Genomic DNA, 16,330 nt, shown 5'->3' with positions numbered 1-16,330 from the left:
AAAACAAAATAAAAACAACAACCAAAAACAACAACAACAAAAAAAATTCTGCCCCTCAGTCTCCATAAGGAAGCAAGTCAGATAACTTTGGTTTTAGGACTTCAGACTTCAGAATTATGAAATAGAGTTGGGTTGTTTTGAGCCACTAAATTGGTGATAAATTGTTGCAGCCACAAAAAGAAATCAATACAAATCCAGATGTCCTTTCTTGAGTGAATGGCTAAGTAGCTTTACACTCATACTGTTAAACTTGAGAATTTCCAGGGGAAAAGACCAAATCCACAGTTGTTCAACTAAAGCAAGCTGTATCTGGGGGTGTGCCAGGGACTGGCCAGCAGTCTTGTCCTAAGCTGAGATCTGAGAGAGCAGCCCCTGCAGGTCTCCTGAAGTCCTTTTTATAGTTGAGATAAGGTGTTCTCAGAGACAAGATACAAGGTGTTAGAAAGATACAATGGAAGGGAGGGAACAGGGTAAGGATGCTCATCATGTGTATGGGGTCCCACATTTAGTGTAGGTTTGAAAAACATGTTTTTCAGTTTACATCAGATCTAAGAAATAGGATTGTATGTGTGTGTGTGTGTGTGTGTGTGTGTGTGTGTGTGTGTGTCCGTCCCTGGTTGTCTTAGAACTTGATCTGTAGACCAGGCTGACCTCAGATTCACAGAAATCTGCCTGCCTCTGCCTCTGCCTCCCGAGTACTGGGATTAAAGGTGTGTACCACGACTGCTGCCCAGCTCACGAATTTATTCGTCATTACAAATAGAAATTAATAAGTCAATTATTCTTTAACTATAAACGAAAAACTTCACATGCAGAAGATATTGTTCCTCTTTTGGTCTCCTAATACATGGAATATTGCTGACCAACTGGAATAAACTAGTGATGGCTATCTGAATTGTACCGTCTGTCCTATAAGAATCTAGAAAACACCTAAGCTCTTCCACATACTGGAGGTTAGTTTGCATTTGAGCTACCTTCGCCTGGTCATTTATGATATCATTCTCTTCCTTTTGGATTTTTGTTATGCACTCCGAAAACTGCCCATACATAGAAAGCCAATATTTTCCCTCACTTATACCTCTTCTTTCCTGGAGTGCAGTCCTCTGATGTGTGAAAATGTATTTTACACTGCACACTTCTTTTCTTTTTTATATGTATGAGTGTTCTGCCTGTATGCAAGCACACTACATGTTGTCTAGTGCCATAGGAGGTCACAAGAGGACATCAGGTGCCATGGAACTAGAGGGTGTGAGCCTCCGTGTGGGTTCCAGGAATTGAACCCAGGCTTTCTCTAAGAATGGTCAGTATTTTTAAGCACCAAGGTCAGCCCCCTGTTCCTTGCAGATCATTGTCAGAATTAACCTAGCTTAGGAAGAGAGAGATGGTTGTTTTATTTCCTTCATAGAATCGTGTGTGTGTGTGTGTGTGTGTGTGTGTGTGTGTGTGTGTGTGTGTGTGTGTGTGAAGAGGACCAGCGATAGGGGACACTGGGGCAGGCAGTGAGTGGAGCAGGAGGAAGAAAAGCAAAGTGTAACTGATGTACACATGTGAAAATATTATAAAATTTAATATTTTGTTCACTGACTGACAATTGATTCTGAAAAATAGCAACCAGGGACGATGTTATGCACCTGTGGTTATGAAACTGGGGTGGAACTATTATAAACTCAAGAAAATCCTGGTCTATGTGAGAGTCTCTGATGATGATGATGATGATGATGATGAAGACTATGTTGCTGATGATGACTATGATGATGATGATGACCATGATGTTGATAACAACATAGGATAACACTAACATCTCAGTTTCCTGAAGTTCCCACATTACCACCTTTCTTGTTTAAGAAGATGCACAACTCAAAGACTGCAATTAGTCCTGGCTTTGACAAATTTCTAGCATTATCGAGCTCAAATCAGCATCTTCTTGGCAACTCCTCTCTGTCCCATCTTCCACGCAGTGAGATACAGGAGTTTGAAGGCTACTGTGCACCACAGACATGATAAGGAATAAACTTGTGTAGGCGGACTCCAAACAACACTAAGAACATAAATTGTGAATTTGAGAACAGGCGAGAAAACTGTCTACAATCTAAAATCAGGGGGTCTTGGCTTCTTCTGGCCAAGTTTTGTTTGCTGGGTTGGTTTTTAGTTCATCTAATTTAACACAAATACCAGCAGTTTCTCTCCATCCTCCTTCTCTTTATTCTACTTCTATTTTATTTTATATGTACAGGTCTTTTTTTCTACATGTGCTTTTGTATACTTACATGCATGTCTAGCGCCCGCAGAAGCCAGAAGAGGGTGTAGAATCCCCTGAAACTGGAGTTATAGGCAGTTGTAAGTACCACGTGATTGCTGGGAGTTGAACCTAGGTTCTGTGGAAGAGCAGCCAATGCTATTAATGGCTGAGTCATCTCTCCTGCCCATTGGTCCTTTCTTTGCTGGGTGTGTATGGGGGAAGGGAAGGGAGTTTAGACAAGGCCTCTTTGCATAACCCTGGCTGTCATGGAACTTGCTGTGTAGACCAGGCTGGCACTGAACTCACAAAGACCCACTTGCCTCTGCCTTCCAAGTGCTGATATTAAAAATGTGCCACTACTCCAGGATTCCTTTTCTTTTTTAAATATAGCATCTCACTAAAATGTTCAGGCTGACCTTAAATTCAGCCTGAACTCTCAATCCCCCTGCCTCTACCTCCTGAAGGAAAGAAGGGCTAGAGTTTGAAGCATGAACTGTCATACATGTCTTTACTGACTTACTGTTCTATTAACTCATCACATCTGGCTTCTTAGGATTTTAACAACAAATGAGTTTATTATTTTTCAGAGGTTGATAGAATTGCCTTGTTTGCCATTAAACTTTGATAGACATTTGGATTTTTCCAGATTCTGGGTAATATAAATATGTAAATATTATAAATATAAAAATATAGATGTAGCAAAGGAAAGGAATTGGACCCTGCTATGGTGACTCATGCCTGCAGATGCCATATGGAAAATTACAAGCAGAAGTGACAGAGACCAGCCCTGGCATTCTTCTTTCTGCTTCTTTCTTGAAGGTAGTCGAGGGGAAGAGCATCAGTGGGGGCAAGACTTGGTCTTGAGAGATACTGAAGGTTGCTGTCTGATAATAAAACATTTACCAGTCTAAGTCACTTTGCCAAGGTAACTGACCTGCCTGTCTGAGGCCGGAAAACAACAGTCTCTGGCATTTAGCATCTCAGTGTAAAACAGCAGGAGATTAAGTAAAGGATTAATTGCTAGGGCCTTTCTCCTCTTGTCTAGAGGCCTTATCTCCCATTTGTCAAGCTAGGGGGAAGCTTGTAGAATTAAGCTTCTATTGAACCAGGAAAAGAGAGTCCCGATTGCAAAAGGAAGAACTTTTATATAAGCAAATATTGATAAACTCACATAAATTTATATATAGATTCATGCTTACATATTCATTCATCTCCATTCCAAACAGTTGGGTGTAGCTACATACTTATCTCCTAATCACACACACACACACACACACACACACACACACACACACACATCCACACTTACATATGCATGTGGAGCAAAAGACAAAGCACCAGTGCAGAAAGAACTCATGCATTCTAGATGGAAAGTGAGCTCCAATCTTTATTGAATAAATAAAGAAAAAGGTTCTACTCTTTTATTCCTAAATGAATTAAACCCAAGTCTGTAAGAAGAAAGCTTTGTTCAGTTTAGTAAGACAAGCCTACCTTGCTATTAAGAAAAGACCCATTCTGTCGCATGGTTAGGAGAAGCCTGCCTGCTCCTTCTCTCTGCAGCTTCTCCTTTTTTCCTCTTCCCCTCTGCATTCTGCACATTGCTCTTTTAACATTTTAAGTTGCCTTATAATTTCTGAAGTTATGCTACGCTGTATTCTCCTCCCAATCTCTCCTCCTTCTCCAATGTAGCAGTGTCCTTGCTCCCAATGATCTTACTCCCAACACCATTCAATGTAATCTTTCCTAATGTTTTGTATCTTTTCTAGGAGAATAGATCACATCTTTTTTCCAAGCATTCTTTTTTTGGTTTTTTTTTGGGGGGGGGTTTTTTGTTTGTTTGTTTGTTTGTTTTGTTTTGTTTTGTTTTTAACAAAAGTTCACTGGAAGTTCAAACATAAATTCTAATCACAGGTTGAAAAAGAAGATTACAACAGAAAATGTTTATATGCACATCCATTAAGAGTAATTATCTGACTAAACATTCATTATGTCACCAGCTTAACAAGTTCATTAAAATTTTTAAAAACATAATTTTTGTGACTAAGATATTATTGAGGTTTTGAATAGATAACCCCAGTCAGGTTTTTAATCATCTATCCTTACCCCTATAGTAAATTGTTAGTTTCTTTTTTATGACCTTTCCTTAATTGTTTTACAGCCTCTTGGGGTGTGCTCTCAGTTGTAAGTGCCTGCTTGCTATCTCAGAAGAAATTAACTCATGATGCTTGAAGACTGGCAGTTCTCACTGCAGTTTTAGCATCAGAAAGGGATTAATAGCTGTCCTGTAATAAAATATCTTAAATTTTACTAATATAATTTTTAGAAATTCTTATAGAACCATCATTAAAAAGTAAGGAATTGTCTTTTTGTTTATATAGCATCACTACAAGACAGTACATCTTTGCTGATCTGCAGAAATCTGCTCAAAAGGGTGGGCTAACAGAAAATACATATTAATAGCAGGGATATTTCCTAAAATATATCTTCTTAGCCTTGCTTAAAGAAGCGAAACCATCATAGATTTACAATCCATAGTATAACCATCTGTCTTAGGGTTTGTATTTCTGCACAAAACATTATGACCAAGAAGCAAGTAAGGGAGAAAAGGGTTTATTCAGCTTACACTTCCACATTGCTGTTCATCGCTGAAGAAAGTCAGGACTGGAACTCACACAGGACAAAAGCTGATGCAGAAGCCATGGAGGGATGTTACTTCCCCCTGGCTTGCTCAGCCTGCTTTCTTACAGAACCCAGAACTACAAGCCCAGGGATGGCACCATCCACAATGAGCTGGGCCCTCCCGCCTTGATCACTAGTTGAGAAAATGCCTTACAGCTGGATTTAATGGAGACATTTCCTCAAGGAAGGCTCCTTTCTCTGTGATAACTCCAACTTGTATGAAGTTGACACAAAACTAGCCAGTACACTATCTCAGGAAGATCACCCACTAGTTTTTAGCTTCTCTTAGATGGCTTCTGGCAGTAAGAGTTTGGCCTCTTTGCCTTCATTTTTGAGCTTCTTCTGTTACTTTAAACTTTGGAACAGATTCCTTCTCAGATCTGTATGTTGTTGCCGGATATTTGATTAACTGTGAACCCCAAGATTACGTTATTTACTGAAGGAAAAAGCTCTATTTAGTTGTGGTATGGCTCAGCCTTAGCACACACCTTTATTTTATTTTTTGGGACTTTCATGGTCTTTAAAAAAAAAGATTGATTTATTTATTTTATGTATATGAGTACACTGTAGCTGCCTTCAGACATACCAGAAGAGGGCATCAGTTCCCATTACAGATGTTTGTGAGCTACAATGTGGTTGTTGAGAACTGAACTCAGGACCTCTGGAAGAGCAGTGAGTGCTCTTAACTGCTGAGCCATCTCTCCAGCCCCAGCATGCACCTTTAATCCAAACCTTTCTGCTTGAATATTATAAACAGGATTAAATAAAATCAGTCATAGATAAAGAGGAAGAGCAAGCAACCAGTTGACAGGAAGTGAAGGAAAGGTTCTCAAGTCTTTATTGGTAAAATTGAATGATTGAGATTTTGTTAAAAACCACAGTTTGTGGCTTGTCGACCACTTAAGAACAGCTTATCTAAAAAGTTTGTAATCCATGTCTGGCTAGTCCTAAATTCACCTGCAGTCTTAATCCCCTTCAAGACTGAAGACAGACAGATCAGAACAGTTAAGATCTCAGTATAACTATTCTCTTGTAGTGTGTGTAGTTTAAATTTCGTGTGTCTGTGTGCCTGTATGTGTGCGTGTGCATGTGTGTGACTCCACACTCATGCCAAAGGTGTAGAGGCTGAAGGACAACCAACAGGAAGCACTTTTCTCCTCCCACCCATTGGGTCCCAGGAATAAAACCGAGGCCCTCAGGCTTGGTAACAGGTACCTTTACCTACTAAAGACACCTCACCAGTCAGTGCGCATACTTTCTATGCCTCATGTAAAAAAGAAATCTTTGTCTCTCACTCACACACACACACACACACACACACACACACACACACACACACACACGAAAACAAAAATAAACCCAAAAAACAAAAAACTTTTCCTTCAGGCTTTCTCCTAGAAGTTACATTGCAAGGTGAGGACCAAAGCCCATTTCTCTTCCTTTCTTTCTTTTCTTTTCAAGTCCTGGCTGTTCTGAAACTCTCTGACTTTGAACTCACAGAGTCCTCTGTTTCCCAAGTGCCGCTGGGCCACCACCATTAGGTACAAAGACCATTTCTCTAAACCCCCCCCCCTTTTTTTGTGGTTTTTTTTTTTTTTTTTTTTTTTTTTTTTTTTTTTTTTGTGGTGCTGGGTATTAAACTAAGGCCTTCATGCACACTAGATGTGAGCTCTACTGTACTGAAGTGCATTCCCAAGCCTTCAGTACCATTTACTAAATAAAAAAAACTACCCCCCTCAGTGGGTTACATTAGTACTTTCATTAAGATAATCTGGCCAAAGAGGTGTGGACCTATTTCCAGAGTCCTCGTTCTTTTCCACTAATCTATATTTTTGTCCCAATGACAATACATCCCTCTATTGATTAATGTATCATTTTAAAGTCTTAAAACCTGTATCAATGCTATTAGTCATTCTGAGTCTTTTGATCTTTCCATATAAATTTTAAATACTTATTTTATTTTTTTATTTGTGAGTGTATAGGCAAACACGTGTGCAGGTGCCCTTAGGGGCCAGATACTCTGGAACTAGAGTTGCAGATGGTTCTGAGCAGCTTGGACATGGGTGGTGAGATCCATGCAGCAAGCACTTTTAACTACTACATCACTCCAGCCATTTTATTTGTGTGTTTACATACAAGTGTGTGTTTGGGTGTGTGCAGGTACATGTGCGCAAGTTGAACACGGAGGCCAGACGTCACCCTTGGGTATTGCACCTCAGAAGCTGTCTCCTTTGAATTTTTGAGACAGATCCTCTCACTGGGTCTGGAGTTTGCCTGTTAGGCTGAGATGGAAGCCTAAGCAGTCCCAGAGATCTACTGGCCTCTGCCTCTCTTGCCCTTGGATCATAAGTACATACCACCATGTCTGGCTTTTTATGTAGGTTGGGTCTGAAGCTTGAACTCAAGTCATCAAGGCTGTACATGCAGCAAGCAGTTTACAAACTGTGCTATCACTAAAGCCCTCCATACACATTTTAGAATCAATATCTAAGTTCCAAGAAGACTGCAGCTTGAAAAATGTAAATAAATTTGTGAGCACAACGCTACTAGATTGCAAGATTAGAAACCACAGTAACTGGGACAGAGTGGCATTTTATTTATGAATATGTAGTTAGATACATGGAGTGGAAACTTCTAGTTTTTTTTGAAATGTTAGTTATATCAAGTGATGTTTTGCTGAAGTACTTGTGTGAAGGGATGTCTTGCTAAAGTAGACACAAGAAGGAATGTTTTCCTGAAGCAGACGTGGGTGAAAGGATGTTTTGGTACAGCAAACACGTGAAAGAACCTGCCATGAAGGAGTATAAATATGACCCCACAGACAGTGGGAGACAAGCACTGAGCACTGGTTTGATTTGCTCCTCCTCACCATTCTTCAACAGTGCATGCGTGTATTGGTTCGCCTTACATAGCATTGTCAACTTCAACAAGTGGTGACGTCATTGAGAGAAACTCGCCAAAGAATTGCTGGTGACGTTTCTATGACAGCCTGCTGCTTCTCCAGCCTCTCCTCAGGCAGGTTGGCAAGCCTTGTGGTTTCTTCAGGATTGAACTACAGCTGCTGGTTCGCGCCTGGTGTTTCCCTGCCTAGAGCACTGGTCTGCATCTGCTGAGTCGTATTTGGTGTTTGCTATGGGACTGAACTGCTACCAAAAAGATTGAGCTCACCACCAAAGAACTGTTACTAAACAGGTCTGCTTCCCCCATAGCCTAATAACTTTTCTCTTCCACTACCTTTGCTGGGCTGTGGGCTAGAGGAGAGATTGAACCCTTATTAAAAGTAGGCTGAAAAAAAAGTTATGTCTATAGATATGGAGCTGGATAGAGTCAAGGAACAGGTGTTGAAATACACTACCAATTAGTAGTTCAAGTTCATGTTAAAATGAATACATGTCAGCAAATCAGTCAACAATACATGTAACAACTTAGTCAACATTAAAAGCACTGAAATGCAAACTTTGATCTATACTATATACCATGAGCAAAAATTAATTTGTTGATTCCAGGCATAAGTGTCAATGCTAAAACTAGAAACATTTTTCCTAGGGGAAAAAATTACAGAAAATTCTTCGCAACCCCCAGTTAAAAGCAAACCAAGTCTTAAATTTAATACTCTTATCAAAATATATGAAGGATAGTTTTAAAAATCAGCAATAAAATTTGGATTAAAAATAGCAAAAAAAAAAACCCTTAAAAAAGAGAATATGCAAAAGATCCCTAGTGAGGGAGAATGAAAAACATTAATGGTGACAAGAAAAGAAGAGGAGGAGGAGAGGGACAAGGACGGGGGAGGAGAGGGACAAGGAGGGGGAGGCAGAAGACGAAATCCTCTGGGACCTAGTTTGTGTTTTCTTCTGGCTGAGGGAAAAATGTCCTCAACACAGCTAAAACCAAGAGTGCAGAGACAAAGTTTGTTTTTCTCAGGAATGCCACAAAGAAGAGTATTAAAACTAGGAGCACAGCCAGGCGATGGTGGTGAACTCCTTTGCTCCCGGCACTTAAGAGACCCCCCCCCCCATCCTTGATGACATCCTTGCAGAGGTCACTGTCATTTACCTGGCAGGCCAGTTTGCCTTCCAACTGAAATTGATTAACCTTCATTACTTCCAGGTAGAGCACAGCTCGGGAGTAGTGTGCCCAAGGATGGTGACCAGAGCACCAGGCAGAACACTCTGAAGTCTCTCAGACCCCTGTGACTCTCTCTGGGGCAAGGGATCCCAAATGGGATTCGAAGAAATGGCATTGGGAAGGTAAATCGAGAGAGACCCTGAAGAGGATTCGAATGAGATGAGCCATCACCATGTCCATAAGATGTCACAAGGTCAGCAAACACAGCAGTGAGATGAGGAAGACCACTGGGTGCAAACAAGCAGCCCGGTTCACCACGGCAACCAACCACTTGCTGTAGAAGGCAACATCTGTATAAACTCCAGGATGTCCTTCACGGCCACAGCTGATGCCCCAGCTCACAACTCCTATCTGCACCCATCTGTTATCGAATTCACAGGACATCGGGCCTCCAGAATCTCCCTGAAGAAAGAGGAAGAAACATACGGCGAGAATGGGTTTGGTCCCCACTGGATTTGGCTAATTACACTAGAAGACCCCCCAAGAGACAAGCTCATACATGGTGTCCTTGAGCACCCCTAAGGTCCAGCCAGAGCCAAGTGCAGTGGTATATGCCTATAGTATCCGCCCTAGTGAGGGTGAGGCAGAAGGATTTTAGGGAGTTCAAGCCTACTGGACTACATACCTAGACACTGTCTCAGAAAGAGAGAAGGGTGGGGAAAACCTCCCTGCCATGCCCAAGCTTCTGGTAATACACAAATGCTGGGACTGGGTATGCACACGTGGCCACTGAAGAGTTAATGAGGGAATGTTAATATGCTCTGCGGTCAACTTCATCATTTCTCAAGTCACGGTGGTATTAAATTCTGAACTCCACCCCCCCAAGGGGCTGGAGACATGACTCTGTGGTTAAGAGCACTTGCTCCTTTTGCAGAGGACCCTGGGTTAGCCGAGAACACCCACATGGTGACCCACAATCACCTGCCACTCCAGGTCTAGGGGATCTGACACCTCTTCTGGCTTGTGCAGGCACTGCACACACGTGGCACACACAAACACATGAAAGCAAACCACTCACCCGAATCAAATGGAAACAAATCTTGTTTTTAATCCCGTTAAATATCATTGCTATGTAGCAGCTCCTTACGTTCAATGCAGTTTCCAGCCTAACCTCTACAGCGAGATCCTTGTCAATTACAGAGCCCGTTTATGCATATTCTTCTCCCAACCTGCTTCAGAGACCCTACCAATCACTTCAGTGGAAAAAAAACATAGGCTTTCGGGGGATCGGAGAGATGGCTCAGCAGTTAAGATCACTAAGTGCTCTTCCAAAGGTCCCGAGTTCAATTCCCAGCAACCACATGGTGGCTCACACCCATCTGTAATGAGCTTTGATGTCCTCTTCTGGTGCATCTACAGCTACAGTGCACTCATTAAACAAACACACAAACAAACCATGGGCTTCCTCAGTATCTCTTACCACCCCTAACCTCACATGAACTGATAATTTGATCTCAGATATGCTTTCCTCAGTACTGGGTTGCCCTAGATCCTGGTCAGAACTTAATGGCATCTTCTACATGCTCTGAAGACATTTGGTTCTGGAATTACACATCCAAGGAAGTCACTGATCTAAAAGGGAAATCTGACCATGTTCACCCAGACACACTTCCCACATCTGTCTGGGCCTCTCTAGGAACTTGGCCACATTCAACCCTATCCTACTGCTCTGGGTATTTAAAGCGTCTGTATCCTCTACCCCAGTGCCGGGGAGCAAACCTAGGGTTTCTTGTCTACTGCTCTTTATTTCCCATCCCTAAAATGGAGACAAGACCTCACTCTATAACCAAGACTTACCTCAAACTCACTATGGAGGCTAGTCTGGCCTTAAACTTTTGATCTTCCTCCCTCAAACTCATGAGTGCTGGGATTGCAAGTACATCCCACACACTTGGACAACATCAGAGGTACTCTCAGACCTCTGATCGCCTAAGCATACTGTTCCCTATCTCTAAAAATGATATCACAAGGCAGTCTGATAGCTATGGTGTTACGTTGCCAGGTTGAGATATAGGTTAACTGAGCTAACTCTGGCTCATGTTCCCTTTGCTGTGGGAACTGCCACATAGGGAAACTGGATACAAAACATTATTATATTGCCCATCTCCCACTTCAACACATAAACAGGAACCCCACACATCCACCTACACAGCTCCTTTAGAGAGGATCAAACCAGCTGGACACGGTGGGGTCTCCCTGCAATCTCAACACTCGCAAGCTGATCCTCAAGTTAAGGCCACCTTGTGCTACACAGAAATATCGGGTGAGGCCAGTTCCTGGAGCCATGGGATATTGGGGCTCTCCCCATGAATTTTCTTGAGTAAAAGGGTTAGCAAATAACTCAGGCCTTGGCATCTGAGGCTAAGGAAGGAGCCCATGAACTTACCTGGCAAGCATCCTTTCCTCGTTCTTTATAGCCACAGACCATGCCTCTCTTGACTAGATCAATAGAAGTTGATATAGCTTTCTTCAACATCTCATTGCATTTCTCATAAAGGATGACACTTTGGTCCACCTCCTGGAGAATTTCTGTCGGAACTTTTGGTGCTAATGAAAAAGATCAGCAGCGTATAAATCTGCTCAATGGATAGCAAGCCCTCAAACACTCAAGAATCCCCCTGGACAAAGGCAGGGAAATTAATATTGTCCCCATTTGACACAGAGGAAACTGAGACTAAAAACTGTAATAGGAAAGGATTGAGTAACAGGCAGAATTGAGCCAGACCTAAGGGCCTAAGTCTGTAAGTTCATGGGAGGCCAAGGAAGGAGAATCTCAAGTGCAAGGCCTGCCTGAGCTACAGTGTGAGTTCAAGGCTGTCTTGGGCAACTTAGCAAGACTCTGTTTCAAAACAAAAAGTAGAAAGGGCTGTAAATATAGCTTCATGCTAGACCCCTTCACTAGCATGTTTAAGGGCCTGGGTCTAATTCTCATGCTTTAAAGGGGGCAAAACTAAAACAAAGGAAGGGTAATATTTCTGAAAGGGAAGCAAGGCCTTAGAGGATGAAGAAATGACAACACATTACTGACGTCACTGTGATAGAAAGCAGATAGCCTGGGCATCTTTTAATTTTTGTTTATCAGTGAGATGAGGTCTTTTCGTAGCCCTGACTTGTCTCAAACCGTCCATATTTCTGCATGTAACGCCACACCCAGCCAATTTTCTTCACTTTCTAGAACACAATCTCAGGCTCTCAAGAGATAGAACCCTAAAAGGTATCACATGTGACTTCTCACGGTTAAGAAGCATACCAACAGAGACCTGTGGCTCACCCAATTCCTCTAGACACAAGGAACTCCATAAATACCAAGACAGGCACTTCCGTTGAGAAGCTGGCCAGCAGCTCATCCTGTCATGAGAAAAAAATCCACCCAAAGTGCTGGAGAGATGGCTCAGCTGTTAAGAGTACTTGTTCGTGCAGAGGACCCAGGGTCACACCCCTCACTCATGGAGACTTGCAACTCATAACTCCAGTCCCAGGGGCTCTGACACCCTCCTCTCTGCAGGTATCAGTCAGGCACGTGGTGCACAGACATACAGGGAGGCAAGACACCCATTCACACCAAGTAAAATAAATCAAATATGGATATCCACCCAGGAGAATCCCATCGCCTCTGGCCTTTGTCCACAGAGAATGGAGCAATTCCCATAAGCACGCAGCCCATTGCCCCACAAATCTGCAATAGGCAATTTGACACAACTCCAGTTCCCAGGAGAGAGAGGGAGAGAGAGAGGAGAGAGAGAGAGAGAGAAGAGGGAGAGAGAGAGAGAGAGAGAGAGAGAGAGAGAGAGAGAGAGAGAGAGATATCTTTGATACCTTTCTTGGGCTGTCATCAGATGTTTGTGTTGCAACAAAAGACTTCAACACAAGATCAGGGATCACCTAAGATGACCATTACCTTGACTCCTGCCAAACTGTTTGCCTCCCACCCACCTGCCAAGGAGTCTGCCTCCCATGATCTTTTGTGTCTACTCTAGGGATAAGGCCGAACTTCCTTCTGAGCGCCAAGTCTTACCACCTGGATCTGGTTTGCCCCATCCCGTCACCCAACATTTGGTTCCAGCTTTCACGTGAAAAGTCTCTGAAGGGATGCATACGGGATGGATGTTAGAGGAAAAGTTCACGGGGTGTTGGAGCTTGAGGAGAGCAATGTCATTATTTACAACGACGGTTGTTGAGAACTTAGGGTGGACAAAGATCCTCTGAATGGGAATCACCAGACTTGTGTTTTGTCGGGTGACATTCCGATCGCCCATCTTGACGTTGTACTCAATTCGGCTGTGGAAAAGATGTGTTGCCTCATTAGCCATGACCCAACCAAGCTCCCTTATATACCCTTTCCACTTGGACCCCGTTTCTCAACATGGCTCCCAACCTCTTTTGCTACTCTCTACCCTCCTGTCTCTATCACTAAAACTCTTTATTAATCTCTCAATTGTTTTGCCTGGGCCACACCCTAAGTATTTCTAGTAACAAGACGGTCATGGCCTGACCACCCCGTTCTTTGCTTTGGAATGTTTTTGTCAGGCAGGTAGATTAGACAGCAGGATTTCCATCCAGAACCCTCCCCAACACCACTCCTCACCTGTAAATACAATGGGCGGCTGTTAGCACCCACTGGGAGTTGATGAGGGAACCTCCACAGACATGCATGTGTTTGATGCGAACGCTCACCTGCCAGGGCCACTTGCCTTCTTCGGCGTCCACCCCTCCCATGATCTTCGTAAAGGGTTGGCCACACACTGAGTGAGGACGAAAAGAACTCATAAGAATTGGGCCCTTCATGCTAGCGTTTCCACAGTAGCACCACGTGCCCCCAACGATAGCCAAGGAGGAAGCTATGCCCTGTTGAACACCTCAGGCACTTCATACAGTCAAGGCTACGGAGTCATACACACCCCCGTGGCAGTCGCTATCCTCCAGACTCTACACAACAGTGGCCTGAGCTACACCCGTGTCTCTCAGATTCGGGGTATCACTAGTTCCCATTCTGAGCCTTGACACAGTCCTCCCCTTGCCACAGACACAACCCTTACCAAATTACCTACGGAAAACGTCGTGAAAGGAGAGCGGGTGTTGGACCCATGGGAGGCCACCTTGGACTTGTGCACCCGGGTGGATGGCGGTGGGATTTCTCTCGGGGCATCAGTGAGCCCCGAGGGGAAACCGGAAGTAGAGACTATGGAGGCAGCTGACCAGGCCTCGCAGGGCTTTAGCTGAAACAGCAAGAGGCAGGCTATGAGGCCCAGGGAGCCACCTCCGGACGCCATTGCCACCACGTAAGCCACCCACCCCCTCTCCCAGTAAGGTGGCACCCGTCCCCCAGACTCACGTGGCCACCCTCGGTTCCATCACGAGAAACGGACTCCCGTAGGGCTGCAGGAGGCGCCAGCGCGTCAGAGGCATCGGTGACAGGTCATGGCTTCTTGCTTCCACTCTCGTCATGACACACTGAACACACCCCAGCCTGGGACAGAGGAGACAACCATCCTTGATGGAGACCCCCCAATTCAATACCGTTACTTCCTGTGGAGCCTGACGTAGAACTGGCGAGGACGGATCTCTGGGAATGAGAGAGGAAGGAAGCCTTAGGTCTCTAAAAAGGCACCACAGATGGAGATTCATTCACCAGACTTCTACCTGTAGGCGATTCTTCTATCTCAGCTCTGGGGCACGTTGAAAGGAAATTAACAATGTCCAGGTCTGGAGAGATGGCTCAATGTTTAAAAGCACTCAGTGCTTTTGCAAAGGCGTGCAGTTCAATTCCCAGCACCCACACGGAGGCTTGCACTGTTCTTAACTCCAGTTCCAGAATCCGGTGCCCTCCTCTGGCCTCTGTGGGCAATAGGCATGCACATACATACATGCAGGCAAAACACTCAGTTGCAAGAAATAAAAATGAATCTACGCTCTTAAGTTAGCCACTACCAAAGATACCTGTAGGTCAATCCATTCCTACTACTCTGTGTCCCTGATGTCTTCTATGGTAACTCGTGGTTTTCTCTTTGTTGCTCAGATGTCCAGGGCCTCTGATCCTGGGCATTATTATCCCTGTGGGAGAATGGAAACCAGAACAGCAACCTGTGACTTTCTGTGCTTCTCAAGTTTCCCTAGCTGAAGGAGGAGAGCCGTTGCATTTTTCAAGGTTGATGGTATTTTACTCTCCAAAGCAATGTATGCTTCAATGTCTTGGTGTGGTGGTTGGATTGAGAATGGCCCCCATAGACTGATGTGTTTGAAAGCCTGTCTCATAGGGAGTGGCACTCTCAGGAAGCGTGGCCTTGTTTGGAGGAAGTGTGTCATTGTAGGGAGGGGCTTTGAGATCTCCTATGCTCAAGCTGTGCCCAGGGTGGCTGACAGTCACTTCTGCTGCCACAGACCAAGATGTCAAGCTCTCAGCTCCTCCTCCATCACCACGTCTGCCTGCATGCCACCATGTTTCCCACCATAATGAAAATGAACCTCCAAAACCGTATGCCAGCCCCAACTAAATGTTTTCCTTTATGGGAGTTGCTGTGGGCATGGTGTCTCCTCATAGCAATGCAAACCCTAACAAGGGCACTTGAGAAAGGGGCACATTCTTCAGAATGCTCTTTTGGTCATAAGAGGACTAGGAAAGCAGATCATACATTCTAACCGTACTCCCAAAGCCACCAGAAGCCCTCTGCTTTCAAATTGTTTCTTTTTGAGGCAGGGTATCTCATGCATGTAGAGAAGTCTCTCAACTCTCTGTGCACCCAAAAATGACCTAGAACCTCAGATTCTCCTGCCTCCACCTCCCAAGTACTGGAACTATAGGCAAGTACTGCCACACCAATCTTATGCAGGGAGATTTCAAAACAAACAAACAAACAAACAAAAACACTAGGTGGTGGTAGCACATTCTTTTAATCCCAGCACTTAGACAGCAGAGGCAAGAGGATCTCTGTGAGTTCAAGGTCAACCTGGTCTTTACAAGAGAGTCCTAGGACAGCCAGGGCTACACAGAGAAACCCTGTCTCAGGGGGAAACAGAAAAATGATAAAAACCACCCAGGGTTCTGTGCATGTGAGGCAAGCCCTCTTACCAACTGAGCCACAAGCCCAGCATAGCGAGGAACTTCTAACATTTTGTGGAAAGCTCCAAGAGTTACCCCCACCTGTTTTAACTAACAGGTGAGCTTCTGGTAGACACACTCCCAATCTGGGCTTAAAGTAACAGCTACCAATAGTAGCCAAAGCCCATGTGAATTCTCTTTGTAAGGAAGCTTTTCTCCCCCTGCCTCATACTTTGAACCTGCCCTAG

General features: G+C 43.9%; 1 protein-coding gene across 1 annotated transcript; it reads right to left on the bottom strand.

The window, feature by feature from the left end:
* Positions 1–9,232: 9,232 nt before the first annotated feature.
* LOC308434413 (serine protease 42-like) lies at positions 9,233–14,316 on the bottom strand (the record flags this gene model as incomplete). Its single annotated transcript, XM_080934685.1, has 5 exons — positions 9,233–9,448; positions 11,433–11,593; positions 13,062–13,324; positions 13,632–13,788; positions 14,091–14,316. 5 exons carry the CDS (start codon positions 14,314–14,316, stop codon positions 9,233–9,235), a joined length of 1,023 nt encoding a protein of 340 aa, XP_080790811.1.
* Positions 14,317–16,330: the final 2,014 nt, after the last annotated feature.

Source organism: Micromys minutus (genome assembly GCF_963924665.1).
Source record: "Micromys minutus genome assembly, chromosome: 21".
Taxonomy (NCBI): Eukaryota; Metazoa; Chordata; class Mammalia; order Rodentia; family Muridae; genus Micromys; species Micromys minutus.
This window is presented reverse-complemented; position numbering and strand designations above follow the sequence as displayed.